This window comes from Neopelma chrysocephalum, unplaced genomic scaffold (genome assembly GCF_003984885.1).
Source record: "Neopelma chrysocephalum unplaced genomic scaffold, ASM398488v2 Primary Assembly neopelma1_71, whole genome shotgun sequence".
NCBI classification, from domain to species: domain Eukaryota; kingdom Metazoa; phylum Chordata; class Aves; order Passeriformes; family Pipridae; genus Neopelma; species Neopelma chrysocephalum.
In genome coordinates, this window is record NW_020897731.1 from 3041031 (window position 1) to 3057523 (window position 16493).

The window sequence follows — 16493 nt, forward strand, 5'->3', positions numbered from 1 at the left end:
CCACGGCAGGGGGGTTGCAACTAGATGATCTTTATGGTCCCTTCTAACCCAAACAAATCTATGGTTCTATGATTTAAATAAGGTGCTTTCTTAGCACTACATTTAGCAGGTACATGCTAGTTCTTTTGTCTAAATCCTAAATAGTACAGACAGCTCACTGTTTAGGAGTAACTATACAGAAATAACCATATACATACCTAGAAAATTAAACATTCCAGTGAAGTGAAGTTGTAATGGTATCGTACCTGTAAAAATACTGTCGTATCTCTGTCATCAAGGCTCCAGAAACCACTTCCAACCCCACCACTTTGGATACCGGAACAGCTGAAGCATTTGGCCCAAATAAGTAGTTATCTGAAATTGGCCCTTTTGTCGTGTCTCCATTCACATGGTACTCAAGGAACTCCTGGGTCAACTGGACAGTCTGGTTAGTCTCCCTTCGAATCCACAGAAGAGGAAAAATTATATTACTTGCAAACACATTTTGTACATAATAGATGCAAACTTGAACTGCAACAGGAATGAGGCTGGAAATGTGAGGAAAATAAATAAATCTGTTTCCTCACAGTGGATAATTTATTTTGTATCAAGGAAATGAGGACAGCTGGGAATTAAAGTGCTTCCCATTAAGATATGTCGGTGTGTAAATAAATGGAGTTTCTATGTCCTTTTATGCTTTCATGAAAAAGAAACATCTTAAGACCAACCATCATCTACATAAGCTCATTGTTTTGATGTGAGAGTTGCTACAGGATCAAAACTACCCGTCTCACAAAAATTAGGTACATTGCACTATATTAATGAATAATCAGGTTCATTTAACTTTGCAGCTAGGTAAATTAGCATGATGCAGGTTCCCATGTTTAACACTGGTAATAACATTCATGCTCATCCAGTACCTACTTTGCCTTCTCCACTCTCCCCTGAAGCTTACAGTTTAGCTATTCATGACTTATTATCACAACTTCTGGAAAGTCACATGAAGGCAACTTAAGATTCTGCCCTCAGCTACCTGCTCTGCCTTTGGCAAGTTGCTGTGAAAACAGGGAAAATCACTTCCTCTGGCATATAAACTGTCAAACATTTTAACTCATGCTAATACAGCTACTCACAATTTGTAATGACTGAGGAGAAAACATATCCAAGTGTTTTCTACTACTCGTGTTATGAGGCACTTCCAGTGCAGGGGCAAGATCTAGAGGTTCTAACTGTCACAGCTGAAGTTAAAAGGCTTCATAGTTTAAGATCCCAATTTTTTTTTAACCTTGCCTCCCACTGTGACCTGACACCTCACTCTTTCCAATTACCCCACAGCAAACTTGCTGAAGCTCAAACATTTCGAGCTTGCCTGATGGCTTGTGAAGAAAAGTGAACATCTCATTTCTCCTACGTGCTGAATTCCAGGTCTTGCTGCCTACCAGAACAGGATGGAGAAAAATGGAATCTGAATCTAGATCTTTGTTCTTCCTCATTATATTTCTCATAGAATCTGGAGACAGTTATGATCTGGAGGCACTTTGAGGAAATTCTTACTCCAGGGCTCTTAGTTAAGACCCATCTATACTTTTAAAGCTGATTTTAACTATACTGGACAACAAGTTCTTGCTCTAGGAGGCAGAATTATGAACAAAACCACAAAGGTGAGAGAGGTTTAGTTGTCACCAGGCAATGTCAAAGGGGTCAAATCTTCCATCAGCTATATAGGAGCTGACAATCTGAAGCCTGAACAAGGTAAAAAGAATAGCACTCCACTGAAGCTGAAGAAATTAGGCCAGTTTGCATCAGCTGAGAAAGACCACCTGCAAATTCCAATCTCACCTAAATCTTGATTATTCTGCCACTTTATCTGCCTGATTAAATGGAAATTCCAGAGCTAATTGTTTCCTTTCAAACAGTTTTGTAGCTTTCTACCATAGAAAGAGTGATATGGGAATTGCAAAACACTACTCATTAGTGTAAGCAAGCTCTTGCTTTATCACTTATGGCTCATTGTGAAGCCATACTGTATGTGCTTACTTAGTAATTTTTAATACAAACCCAAATTCATAACTCTCATTCTAAAGTACACTAAGATTTTGTGATCTACTAGTTACTACTGTGGTATGTCATCTTAGACCGATTACATAGTTAAACAGGGCATCATCACAGAAATAGTATGGAATCACATATATACCAGTGTTGCAGTTTCCTGTAAAAAGAAGGACTAGAGATAAAAAAGAATTTTAAAGACTGTAAAGGACACTCTGTTAGTTGAGTCTCAGAATTAAGACACGTAATACAGTACTTGGACTTATTTTTACAAAGTGTTTTACAGAATCTGAAACATTACTCCACCCAAGCAGGCAATCTCACCTCTCTGTAATGCTGTGCATTAGATTTGTGCTTTGGTCAAACAGCACTTGGTAGCAGCTGTTAACCACAGGAAACAACTGTCGACTTTGTTGACCTGCACGAGCTATGTCTCTTCGTTTGTACTTGATTGATCTCCCAATAAATGCAGACTGCTTACCATCCAAGGGTTTAACACTGTATTTTCTGTAGCTCAGACCACTTATTTCAACTAGGATATACAGATCATAGGTAGATGGGGACTCCACTGAGGTCTGAACCTGTACATTAACATACACAACAATGCTTCATTACAGAAAATTAATTAGCAAGGCAACTACCTTCACGTGCCATAAGCCCTAAATTACAAAAAATAGCTACTACTTTAATAATAAGTCTCTAAACCTGCCATTCCTATAATTCTAAATTATAAATTCATGCTGCTTTTTAATTGGGAGTACGCTGAACTTGGGTTAAGCTGATCCTTTCTAGTGAAAGAAAGAAGGTCACTAAGCAAATTAAAAGGTTTGAACTTATTTTAATGTGAATATGGAATTGTAGATCCTGATTTAAGATTGCATTGCAAAATGTCTATATGAGCAGAAATAATCACAAATTAAAGTAATCAGTCAAATGACAAAAAAGAGACTGACACATAAGGGACGTGACTAGTGCAAGAAAGAGAAAACTCATGGAAAGAGGAGGAAGCACCCAGATGCTTCCTCACCTTTAAGGAAGGCACATGGAAATGAAGTAGAAGCATGTAACAGACTTCTGAACAGTAAACAGAACACCACTGTTACTTAATACTGAAATACCTTAAGCAACAGTTTTTAATCATCTTTCCATGACATATATCCTGCCTGGTATAGTTATATAATTTAGTACTACTTCTGGTTTGGGGCAAGAAAACAGGACTAGATAAACACTGAGCAGATTATATGGACAAAAAGGTTAGTTATGACTAATGAGAAATTAAAGCAAGTTGTCTGTACTTCACACTGTAACTGGCATATGTCCAGTTACTCACAGCACAGAAAACCTCCTGCAGTGGCATCAACGGGGTCTGCTCCCGATCCCTCCATACATAATACAACTCATGCATCTGGTGCAGAAGGCAGCAGAGCACTTGCCAAGCTTTAGTTCCTCTCAGCCACATACATCAATGTTCTGAGCTAAAGCTTTCTTTCTCTTAAAAGGAAGGAGTGTGTGATATGAATGCACTTTTGAACAGCACATATTGGAAACAAAAAAAGACCCCGAACCACCTTGTCATTACTGCTAAAGAGATTTCATTTAGCCTCAAGTGACTATCCACATGCATATATGAGTAACTTCTGGAGTTGCTCTGTAGTCTTTTGCTAGAACACAGAACTTCATCTTTTTCAAATAAAGAATGACAGCTTTACTTAAGGGCATCCTAAATCCCGAACAAATGCTTTAAATACATGTCAATCTCTTCCTTGTATCTTACAAGTCTGAAGTAACTCAGACACAAGGACTTCTGGGAGGTGACTGACAGATAAGCATGACCATGTGCTAACCCAAGAGATGGATGTTTTCCAGGAAAAGGCAGCATGATCTTACGCCATCGTCACATATAGAGGAACAGGAGATAGCTGTTGTTATCGCTACCTGACCACAATGTGCCTTCATGCACGGTGAGAGTCATAAGCCACAGGCAATAGAAACTCTGTCCCCCGGCACAACTTGCTGAGCTATCTGGCATCTCAGGGACAGAGGGGAGCATCTGGAATTGCATCAGGTTTCTTCAGGCCTTATATGCAGGAAGCATTCCTAGAGGTTTATCAAGCCATCGATGACAATGCACTCTGCAGCAGATGCTCCTGAGAAAGGCCAGTGCTAGCTTTCACTTGAGGCCACTTTCTTCCCTCCCAGAGAACAACTGGATGTGTCTTGGAGTTTGGCTATGACAGAATGAGCTGTCAAATGGCAGTTGACTGACACCAGTGTCTTTTGGGCTTGTAACTAAGACCTACATTTCTTAAATCTCTTCTTCTCCCTCCCCAAGGCAATCTGTCAATTGCACAAACAGAGCTGTCAATTGTAAGTCAGGGCTTCAATGAAAACGGCTTTATTGGAAACAGTGTTTTTTATAGAAAGAAAGACAAGATAAGAAGTGCCATGTCCCACACAGCGGGCATGCAAAGGACAAACCAAACACACTACAAGAGTAGCAAGTCTTTTTATGTAGTAAAAAAAGTCTCTCTGCTGAGAGAATAGGCAAGTAAAAAACAAACAAAAAACCCAAACAAGCAAACAAAAAACCCCTTGAAGGATGACTAGGAAAATCCCACTTTGACAGGAGGTAGGATCAGGTCAATGACAACTGACAAGTGAGAGAGAAGTAACGTAAAGAAACAAAGTTAAAGTACCTGTGCAGGTACAGGATGCCCCAGCTCATCATATACACTCACTGCCAAGTTGCCCACAGAAATTGTGACAAAGGTAGTGATGTTCCATGCCAGTGGATTGTAAACAACAACGTACTGGTCAACCTCTGCAGCCCCTTTGTGCATGCAAACAAACAAAACTATCAGTCACTAATGTATTTTAAAAATGTGCTATTAATAAGCATTTGAGAAATCTGTCTAGGTAAAACCATCTTACAAAATTTTAACATAAAAGCCTGCAGTAAGAATTCATGATTGAAAAAAGGAAAACATTTTCTAGAACTTGAGGAAAACCTCTTCTGTTTTATTCTTCTATTCTTTACCCAATCATAAGAGACTGTGTATTCAGAAAATGACACCTGAGTTGAATGTAAATGCATTTAGTGAAAATAAGCTGCTTACCACAACTCATTGTCATGCAGTATTAACTTTATCACAGTTATACAGAAGATTAAATGAGAAGCCTAATCTAAAAACAGCCCCATAAAAATCCAAATCGGGCTGTTGCGCAGCCCACGGCACTGCTTACATTTGACAGTTTAAAAAGTTTCCAAAGTAAAGATAAAAGAGAATGTACAGTCTTTAGAATAGACTCCTTAAAAATCCTTTTACATTTTTTACACAAGCTGGCAGTACATTATAGCAAGAACATTTCTTAACTCTGACTGTGCTTCTTATCATGTAATGTTATGTTGCAGGGTAAGGTTGGTTTAGTAATCACCCCGATCAGCACCTCATCCTCCCCTCTGTTTTAGAGTTGAGGTCTGAATCTGGGAGCCAGACAGAATATATGCACTGGGGTAGGATTCTGCCTAACATCAGTTTAGGGGTCCTGGTTTCAGATGCTTGAGATCTGAGAGCTCATGAGTTTATCTGAGTATGCCTCAGGTCTAGTAGGATTTTCTAGGCCTGGTTCACAGAACTTAGGTGTACATAGCATGTTGATTGCTTTGGGGGAAAACATCATAGCTTTCATAAGGTAGCTTGAAAATTGGAAAAGCTGCATAAAAAGTACCTGATATTCCTGAGTCTTTAGGGTAAACAGAAGAATAGACCTCTCCGTTCTTCTTCGCATTGTTCATGTCAAAGATTATGGAAGCCATCAGCTTCTTTACGTTGAACACTCCATACATCAAATTAGTCATGTACATGTCCCTCACCTTGGGAGATTCTGTGCCTGTTATGCCATCATGGTGCTGGACCTGACATTTAAGAATAGTTTGAAAGGGGCAACAGGAAGACAACTTCAGGTTTGTATTTGTACTAACATGGTCCACTGAACTTCAGACACATAACTTAATAAGCTATTGCAGCTGTATTCACAGATTCACATTTTGCCTACTCCAAATTTCTATATATTGCATGAAATGGTCAAAGACAAGATGCATGCAGATTTCCCTCCATACATATTCCTCTTTTAATATTTAGAAATGACTGAAGTTACACACTTAGAGGGAAAAAATACAAGTTACTAAAACCAAGAATGCAGCAAAAATATCATAACAAGACAGGTTTTTAATTTCCTATTAAGATCTGGTCATTAACTTAGCTGACAAAACAATTATTACCAGCAAAAGCTCTGATGACTGTAAATGGTTAGCAGTATGAGGCTGATCACCTAGCTGCTGAACTTTGAAGAAAGAAATCTGTCCTTCCTCTTCTAACTTTCAGAAGTAGAGATTATCAGTAGTTTTCAGTTAGTCCAGGTTTTTTTTTTTTATTTTTAAGAACAATTTTGTAAATAATAAAATTAAAATTAATAAAAGGAATTTCATATGCAAAGTTTGAAACCCATACTCTTTCTCCGGTTAATGAAAACATTTGCCAGTAACCATGTCTTGAATGCACGGTCAAAGGGTTGAAGTCATGTTTCAAGACAGCTTTTTGAAAAATTGCTTTATTTTTACTTATGACTTCCAAAAGGGAAAAGATATTTCTAAAAACACAAAAGCAACTTTGAGACACTACAGCTGAAATGCTTATGCAAAGCTTTATGTTTGGACAATAAACATTTTCATTTGAATTTAAAAATAAATCAATGTTTACCTCTGACACTGCCCATCTAAGACTCTGAAGTTGCTTTAAGGCTTTACATTTGCAAATAGAACCTGCTGGGTGTTTCAGGACATACTGTGTGAAAAAGGATTCTCCAGCATAAAGCAGTGAACTTGCTCTCCTTGCAATTCCTTTTAACGTGCTCCGAGAAGTATAAAACCCAGTCCATGCTTGAAATGGCTCTGTTAAGAGTTGAACAGATCCAATACATGTCAAAACACCACTTCAGTTATCACTTACTTGTTACTTTTTAGGCTCTTACTGTACAGCTTCTTATATGCATCCTACTGGGGGGTTGCACATCAGCCATCAAGTAGAATAGTCACAAAGCCTACAAAGAAACCCAGCCATAAACATGCTCTTGGGAAAACTATCACCTTTCCTACAGGCCTAGTTACGTGCAAGCTGATAAAAGCCAGCATTGACTAAGGTAACCTGTGATTGCAGGAGTTTCCTCCTTGTGGATCTGCACAAGAGAACTTTCAAAGTTTCCCTGAAGTGTGTATAATTAGTAGTCATTAATAAAGTAGATTACAGTCCTTGGTTACTGCTTGATACAAACTCACTACATTTCAATCTTTTACTTTTTATCTTAAATTTTATTTCCTCAAAATGGAGTAGAAGTAGTGATGTGATGACTCCAAACTACTCCAGCACTTCAGACTACATCAAAAGATGCCCCCAAGTGGTCACTGGAAAGTATTTCAATAGTCCATTTGTGCAAATGTTTCAGAACCCCACAGAGTGAACAAGGAAAACAAATACTTGTTTTTAAAACCTCCAATTCTCTACTGAGTGTCTGTGGGTTTTTTGATTGGTTTGGGGGAATTTTTTTCTTAAATAAACCAGTGATAAATAGCTTTTCCAGAAAGAAGTTGCAGAAAGTGCCTTCGAAAGTGCCTTCTAAAGTGCACATACGCAACCACCGTAATCTGCTACCAGCCTAAGATCAAAGGGAACAATTAGAAAATAGGATCTTTCGCTCAAAAAACTCCAGGACAAATTCTTTTTGGCCTTAAAGAGGCTGTAAGTTTCAACAGAATGAATCCCCTTTCAGTTTTCAAGGTTACAAGCAGAAGAGTCACACATACATAGCAGCACAGTACAATGAACGTAGAGTAGAAGGAAATACTTACCTGGGAGTTAAAACTTGATTTTCCATGTGAGAGAAGTGACACTGAGCCCAATAAGTGACTCATAGAAAAAACGGCGTAGCAAGAATGAGAGGGGATTAATCATCACGAAGCAAAACAGTATGTGGGAGAAAAGTGCACTCAAATCTATACTGCAATTGCAAAGCGCAGAAAGTCATTTGGGGAAAAAACTGCATCCATGTGTGGGCACCCACCTGGAACACTGAAGGGGCTGCTATTATGCAAGTTAATAGCAACTGACTCCTGCCAGTATATTATGCCAAAAGATACAAGTGAGAGCCCAGACGCAAAAGGATATTAGCAGTTAGAGCTGGCAATGCATTTATCACCAAGCTGTTAGATACGACATGATCCTTAGAGGGAGGTAAGGGAGCCAGGGATCAGTCCATGCAATGATTCACAGGAAGCAATGGTTATTTTTACTCATTGAAAAGTTACCAGACACATTACAGAACAGTCTGAAGTATACATCCACAGTGACAAAAAAATGTGATGAAGCAGCTACAATTACACAGATAGGTATTCTTTTGATACCCATGACATTTTATAATAAACCAGGTAATGAAACAAATCAATGAGACAGAGAAGTTAGCTGTGTCTTCTCTCTGCATACTTTGATATGAGGTCTATAAGGATAAATTTATTGGGGAAAAGAATTAAAGGGATGTTGGGTATGGCATGACTTCTTTCCTGTCTTGTTAGTACTTTTCAGCTCTGCTTGAAAAGCTGTGTTAATGCAGCGTGTAAGATGCAAGCAAGCAACAAGCAGCTGCAATGAATTTGTGCCACATCGTGTTATGGAATTTCAAAAATACTGATGGTATTTTTACTTTTTGAGACTTCTGTTATGACAGAATTTCTCGTCCCCCTTCAGAATTTAAGACTGTTTTCTTCAGTGAAAAAGACAAGACTCTCTCCTACAGGAAACTTTAGGGGTTCATCTACATTAGTATTTTGTTTCGATCAGGCCATCCTTACCTAGGATGCTTTGCTTTACATAAAAGATTGGGTATGGAGCTCACAAACCAGATTCCTGATGAGATGCAACAAGCATTAATGGGCATTCAAGTCCATATGACCAGATTATATCCAATTTTCCTGGAATTACTTAGAGTATGGACATCAAATCCTCAACAGTGATTGCTTCACTTTGCCAACTCCTCTTCCACTGTACTAACACAGAAGTACCCTAAGAGCTTGCAGACTGCCTTGGTCCCTTGGTTACCTGTTGCTTCTCCTTCAGACATTCACAGATCAGTCCACGCCACATTTTCCACCTTTGCTTTAAGCTATGCATAATCCAGTGCTTTTAAACAGTACCAGTGGGACATTGTTCTCTTTGGTCACACATCCACTTGTTCTTAGGCATCTTTCCATTTATCAGTTTCCTTTCAGTTCCCTGGATCCTACAGCACTGTGTCCTTACTATAGCTTAATTTTGGGGAAGAGGATGAGAGATACATATCTAATATTGCAGAATGCCTAGGAGGCTACTGGTTATTTGTGCATGCTATAGTGTGGAAAGCAGAGAAGAGAAAGAATTCCAAGTTAAACACCCAAACATGAAAAAAATAGTCAAAATCTATATTTGAAGGAGAATGGGTCCTAGGATCTCTGCTTTATGGAGTTCAGACAAGACCCCTCCAACATCACAAGAGACTTCTTGTGTTAGTTGTGCTGATACACCTCTACAAAGCACCTTTGCTACCACTGCCATCTGTTAACCAGTTTGAAGTGTGTTACACACTTTGCAGTCTTTTTTACCTTCCTCCATCCACTGAAATACCTGAAATACCCAACTGAATTTCAGCCAGGTGGCCTAAGCCTACAGGTTTAGCTCATTGCTCACTGTTTTCACTGTAACAGAATCTGATTAGTGCAGTATTTATGCATTTCTTCAGCACATAAAAAAAAATATTGGATGATATCACATACTTATGAAGATACCTTATGCTTAGCTTTCTTTTGCACTCTGTTGTTACTCATAGACAGCAAAACAAAAACCTCAAGTTAGGCAAACTCGACAAGAAATCTATTTTCAGACTCACTCTTTCTTTGTCTCTTTCTTTACCCATTGCTTCCAACGTTCCCAAAGAAATATTGCAACGGTGGCCCTACAATCTTTTTTACACAACTAAGTTGGGATCAAACTGTCTATTGATGACACCTGGTAGGGCAAACAAATCTTATAAGGAGAATGTGTTTTTCCTCTGTATTTCTCATTTTCCCTTCTTAAAATTTTACATATATACATTCGAGGCAGACATTAGGCAGCTGTGAACTTAATTACCTGTTGAATATGGGAGAAAGTCTTGAGAGTTCCGAATTTCCCATGTGAGATTCCTGCTATAAACCGCTTGGAAGTAATCACCAACAGTGGCATACTGGACAGTCACTCCAAACTCACCAGAATGCTCGTTAATATAATCCAACAACAAGTCCATGTTAGAGTACTGAACAGATGCATTAAAGAACTGTTTGTCACAGCCCTGAAATACCAAAAACAGAACAGCCAAATGACTGTGGGTCACATAATTTAGAAGAATCCTTTTTAATACCAGTCTATATTAAAGTGGTATTTCCTTTGCTCTTGATTGCCTGTAAACAAAATATTTTCTACAAAACTGTCAAGAGTGGGTAGGGTTACTTGCACAGATCAGCTGATAACCAACCAGAATTATAGAGAGGGAGAAGTGTGTTGACACACCATATTATGCAAAAGCATGAAATTTCATGGTACCAATTGAAAAATGCATACACACATGCCTGGAAAGATGACCTTTGTTTCTTTTCAGACTGTACTTCTCCCACTCAACAGAAAATAACGAAGTTCTTATGTTCTGCTAAGAGTTCTTACAGCTTTAGGAAGTGCTGAGGACATGATGCGAAAACAAACAATCTGTATGGAGATCACTGCAGTACAAATGTCACACAATGTGTTGCTGATCCCCCCTCACAAGAGTAGACTACAGTACTTCTGATACTCATCCAAGCAGTTAAGAGAGGTGATATACTGTGCATTAAAGCCCCTCTCTTTTCAAGCACGCTTGCACAACTTCTGCCTTCTGTTGAAGGTGTCTCAACACAGACTGCTTGCATGTACAAACATTCAAAAAATGCATAACTAAGCACAACTTTGTTCAACTACAGTAGCTGAACAGGAAAATAGAGTTACTGAGCCATGGCACTGCATGTATCCTTCAGTTATCAGTATTACAGTACAGACATTCATCTGAAGCACAGTAACTTGCTAAGATACCTCCTTCACATAAGAAGGCCAACACTGACAGCAGCTTAATGCAGCCTCATCTTTATGTCTGTGTGCTTGAGATAGAAAACACTGCACAAGAAGTCAACACTGTTTTTGTGAAAGCCACATAAAATCCTGATCTCATTTGCAAAATAAAGATGCTTTCAGCAGTTTGCTTCCAAAACTTAACAATTTTTTTGCGGAAGTAGTCCAGGAGGCTCTATTTTCTTTGCAATCCCATCTTCCACCCCAATGCTTTACCTGCTGTGTTCCATGGGTTTAACCTCACAAGCCAAACTCATTCAACTCATGCATGAGTTGAATTTGATGAGTTCAACTGAACTTAGAGGCAAATACTCTCCCCATTCTCTTCCCAGATGAGAAGGCCAACCCCACCCTTCCCCATTTACTGCATTTTTCAAGTAAGGTTACTGTCACATTCCTTATGAATCCTAGTGCACATGCCCGTCCTTCAGACCTAACAGGTTAAGCCACTACTACAAAAGTAGAAATTCTACTTCCAAAGCAGAAAAGTTCTTCACAGATACCTAAAGATCTATTGCATGCATAAAGCACAAAGTGGAAAACAACTTCAAACTGGAATGAGCTACTAAGACATATAAAAAAATCCCACAAAATTGAAAGGCCAGCAGTCAGTGCAAACCAGACTTCCTACTGCTGACTCTAGTTAAAATTGTAAGGAAGTAATAGGTTTACCAGTTAAAACTACTTCACATTTATAGAGCACTTCTTTCAACCCATGATCCAAGAAGACCTCCTCATAAAATGCAGAGACACTTTGCACTACAGAAGGGGATGTGCTGGGCTGATAGACTCACACTGACCACTCACACTGACACGGAACATGGTAGCTGAGGAGCAGTGTAGCTCTGTAGAACAAGGATATCCAGGAGAACCTGCTTTAGTTAGCCACATCCACTCACTAGGTCAACAAAACCTTGAAAAAGAACAACGCTATACATTACTATACAATTAGTTCAACCACACTGGCCAAAAAACACCTCAAGGATCAGTTCCAGCCCTGAAGACAATACATCTGCTCCTGTGGCCTCTAAAGAGTCAAGTTTGAACTTTTACATTGCCCTACAGACTAGTACAACTAGGTGTTTCTGATCACGAATGAACACTTGTTTGTCCATGTAACTCATCACAAAAGTTACAACAGTCTAGATGTGAGGTATGAGCTTAAATGGGAAGGTATATATTTCCTCTTCTTTTAATTAAAGGAAAAAAAGAAATCCAAGTACTTCAAAGTATTTGTAATCTTGAAAAAATAGTATAAAATCATAGTATATCTATTTCTCTCTACTTCTATACATAGTACCATGAATGAGCAACAAACATCTATTACTTTGTTTAAAACTCATTATCACAAGCACACAAATACAGAAGTCAGAGACTGAAGTTTTCCTACATTACTGCAAAACTGCAGGTTTGGATCTAGATGTTTGGGATTTATTTGTACTATTCAAAACTTCCTTCCCATTCGAGCGTAACTTTCATTATAGCACTACTGTGTGTTTTATCCTACCTTATCTTCTTACTCTCTATAAAAATAATAAATTCAATATAAGCAACAGTGTTACAAACACGGGAGAAAAACAAATCAGTGACTCAAAGTTGCATCAGTCAGAAAACGTTTTTCTTTGCAACAACAGATATGGTGGCAGAATAGCCACCTTAAGAAGATACATCATCCTTTAATATTGTGAGACCTGCAGCATCCACCAAAATTAAAAAACAGACTCTACATGCAGTTTAGGGAAAGTTACTCTTTCCTAAGGACTTAAAAACAGCAAGAGCATATCAGTGCTATGTGTGCGTGTAGGATACAATTAACACAGCACACTGCTGAAAAAAGTTTTTGGATGACCAAGCTGGTATATGCTTATGTTTCTAACTAAAATACAAAGACAGTATAAGAAAATGATTACACATTTTCTGTTAGAAAAGACCTTGTCTACCAAATGTGTCATATGTTTTATTGTAAGGCTATAATTTTGTTCACACAGAGTTATGTTGTGCTAAGCAGTTACATAAAGACATGATTTAAACAGACAAACCAGAGAGACAAAAGGAAGTAATATTGCAATATACAGTTTTGTAAGAGATTATCTTTACAGTTTTGTCACATTTCTTTCTATGTTAAGTAGTGTGGAAGACTTGCTAGACAGCTGGCAGACTGTACCATAAGTTTTAAAAATCATTACTAGTAGACATTTGGACCACACTTATTTGAAAAAACACTATGTCACATGGTGTGTATGTGCATTTCTGCAGTAAATTCTGCAGCAAAGTAACATTATCCTACTGTCCACAGTGTACTTGCCATTTTTAAAGCAAATGCTGATGAGGCACTTACCCAGGGCCACAACACATCACTTGTTTGGAACCAGGCTGCTCTCTCCTTAATGTTTGCCACCATGGTTTGTGCATACTGATGGAGGTTACTATCTGTAACAGGGAGACTCATGTTTGGATAAACACCATCTTTTGGGGGATCTGGGAAAGTTGCAAATCCATTCCAATAAAATGCTGACCTAAGTAGAAGCAGAAAGCAGCAGGTTATAAACAGGATTTATTCAAGTGGGAAAAACACATCAAACGGTGCTGGTATAAAATGTAGACAGACATGGAATTAGAGGCAAAAAAATCAGTTTATTAATCATTGCTAGTATTTCGGTTTTAGCATTTATTTGAGAGTGGAGGTAGAGGGAAGATTGCCCAGTTTTCTTTCAACACTGTGCAACTTTTCAAGTCCCTGCTGCTTGCTGGCATAGAACAAAGAAATCATAGGACAAACCAGAAAGCTTTGTAACAAAGAGGATGTTCCCTCATGTAGACTTAATTTACAGAGTATTTTACTGGATAACCCAGTGAGCAAAATAAAGTTTTCAAAAGCTCTTAGATTTCTTCAAAAAGTAAATGGAAAAGGACTGACATTTTATACATATATATACATACATATATTTTTATATATATACACGCTCATATATATTTATACGTGTATATATATACAGGTATGAAAGCTGTACCTGTGTTCCAAGCTTCCTGGTGCTAGGAAACTTAATATTTCAAGTCTGTCAATATTTTGAAGTACTTTAATACCTGTCAGTAGTGTCACTTTTTAGAATTTAATTGTTAGGTAGTGAGAAAACTTCATTTATTATAGTGGGTAGGTGGGGGTGCTTAATAATCCTTACTCAGATCTACAGAGTCTAGACATCTCCTTGACCTACCACAGGGCAGAAGAAAGAAACATAACATTGTTGAAAGAAAACAGTCAAAGAAAATGCTTAAACTCCAACAATATAAACTCTCAGAAGTGAACAACATTTCTGCTTATTTGGGAAATCTTCAGACCTGTTTGAAAAAGGTAACTGCGATGGAGTACAGTAGCTGTACTGGTCCATAACGTGCGTGAAGATCTCCTGTCTTTCAGATAAGGAAGGAGAACCCTGCCATACAAACTGAAGCTTCTGGAAAACAAAAAAGGTAAGAAACCATTACCCTTGATGACAAGCACAGAAATACATCATTAACGACTCAAGACTTCAGAGCTCCCATCTTCTCTTCCACCACTTGTAATACTTTTAAGTGCTTTTTCTGAAGAACAGCCAATGGTACCTCAGGCAAGGTCACATACTATATATAGGAGGCAACAGCATTGCCTTGTTCTATTATAACTGATGGAAAAGGAGAGGACACTGCCAGCATTCTAAAATCCAGATGTAAGCCTGACTTATCACAGCCATCACAGTTCCCTTTTTACAGTGGAAGGTAGACACCTATAGGCTAGGAGAGAGATCCAGATGTAGTCTGATTGCACTGTAGTGACTGGAAATCAATGTTTAATCAACTGAAATAGAGTTTTTACGGTTTTGGAAGCCTTCAGACCGTGAAGTGTCAGAAAAAAATTAGCTGGGCAAAGATTGTCAAAAGTTCATAAAAGATTTTAGTAGAAAAGAAGTATTGCACTTCACTGCAAACACAAGGTGATAGGTCCCTGCTTCACCAAATTCAACAGGAATTCTATTGTCTTCAGAGACATTTGAGTTTTACCCATGATTCATCAAAACAGCCTAATGCCCAGATCACAGTAGTGAAAGCCCCTTATTTTCACATAACGTAGCGAGTAAAACTGATGACAGATCAGAGTTCAAAGTTGTGATATGAAAAGAAAAGCACTTGTGATATGAAAAGGCAGAACATGAAACAAAAACTGAATTCAGTAAAATCATGAATAGCTGCAACTCTAACTGACCCAGTATTACTAATTTTACAGGTACAAATAAATGTTCCAAGCCTGACAACACCATGTCCAAACATACACACTACACTTTAAGACAGTCCACATAAAAACTGACAGAGCCAAGATTTTCTCAGGGAAATCAAACTTATTTTAGATACCTCTAGTTCCAACACTCCTAATTCAATGCCCACTTAGACTTGCCCAACTCCCCACATTCTATGTCTTCTTCAGGCTAGACTACATTTCATTGCAGATCAGAAGTCACAAAGACATTACTTGACCAGATAACACAGATACAGTATGTTTCACCATAACCACAGGCAGTCAGCATGTCACTTTTAGAGAAGAAATACCTGCATTTTCTTGCACAGATCTCAGAGATGTTTATCTTAATGTCATGGTTTAGGTTACTGGAAGGAGAGGCTGGCAATGGTTTCATCCCTACGGCTATTTTTACCTTGTTTTTCTGCATGTCAGCCTTCAGATCATAATCAATCCGAGAAATGAGATGAGCATTAAAACCAGCCACAGCAAAAAGAGTTGGTGTTGTAGCTGAAGCTCCAAAAGGATCAACGTGCCAAGAAAACTGAGGCCTGAACCCAAAAGTTTCATACAAAAATCCATGGCCCTCTGCAAGGCAAAATTTGTTTAGGTTAGGAATACTTTTCAAAGTTAATTTTATAAATTTAATAGGCATTTAGTGTTACAGATAAGCACTTAAAGGATAACTCTTTGTTGCTGTTTTCCAAAGCATTCAAAGTTTCAGGAATTTAATGATTCACAGGAAAAAGTGTCACACTGACAGTACTTGTTTTGTTATGCCTAGTATAACTCATCAACATTATAAACCACGAATAACAAAAGGGAATTATGATTAGAGACAGGCCTGGGAAAAAGTGCTTAGATACAGATTAAGTTAAGGCTAATAGCGAGGTTGGAGTCTGCATGAAAACAACAAACTGGGGGTTAATTTATGTTTGCTCAAATAAAACCCATTCTCAGAAAATTTCAGTCATATC

General features: G+C 38.2%; 1 protein-coding gene across 2 annotated transcripts in view; it reads right to left on the reverse strand.

Moving 5' to 3' along the window:
- Positions 1–16493, reverse strand: part of MAN2B2 (mannosidase alpha class 2B member 2) — a 31596-nt gene that overhangs the window by 5680 nt on the left and 9423 nt on the right. For both annotated transcript variants that reach the window (XM_027686518.1, XM_027686517.1), the window contains exons 4-12: positions 15932–16104; positions 14586–14701; positions 13585–13762; positions 10242–10440; positions 6789–6979; positions 5758–5944; positions 4725–4858; positions 2353–2609; positions 246–437 (exon numbers count right to left, since the gene is read on the reverse strand). In XM_027686518.1, coding sequence (XP_027542319.1) covers positions 246–437; positions 2353–2609; positions 4725–4858; positions 5758–5944; positions 6789–6979; positions 10242–10440; positions 13585–13762; positions 14586–14701; positions 15932–16104 — 1627 coding nt within the window. The remainder of the gene's footprint in view (positions 1–245; positions 438–2352; positions 2610–4724; positions 4859–5757; positions 5945–6788; positions 6980–10241; positions 10441–13584; positions 13763–14585; positions 14702–15931; positions 16105–16493) is intronic.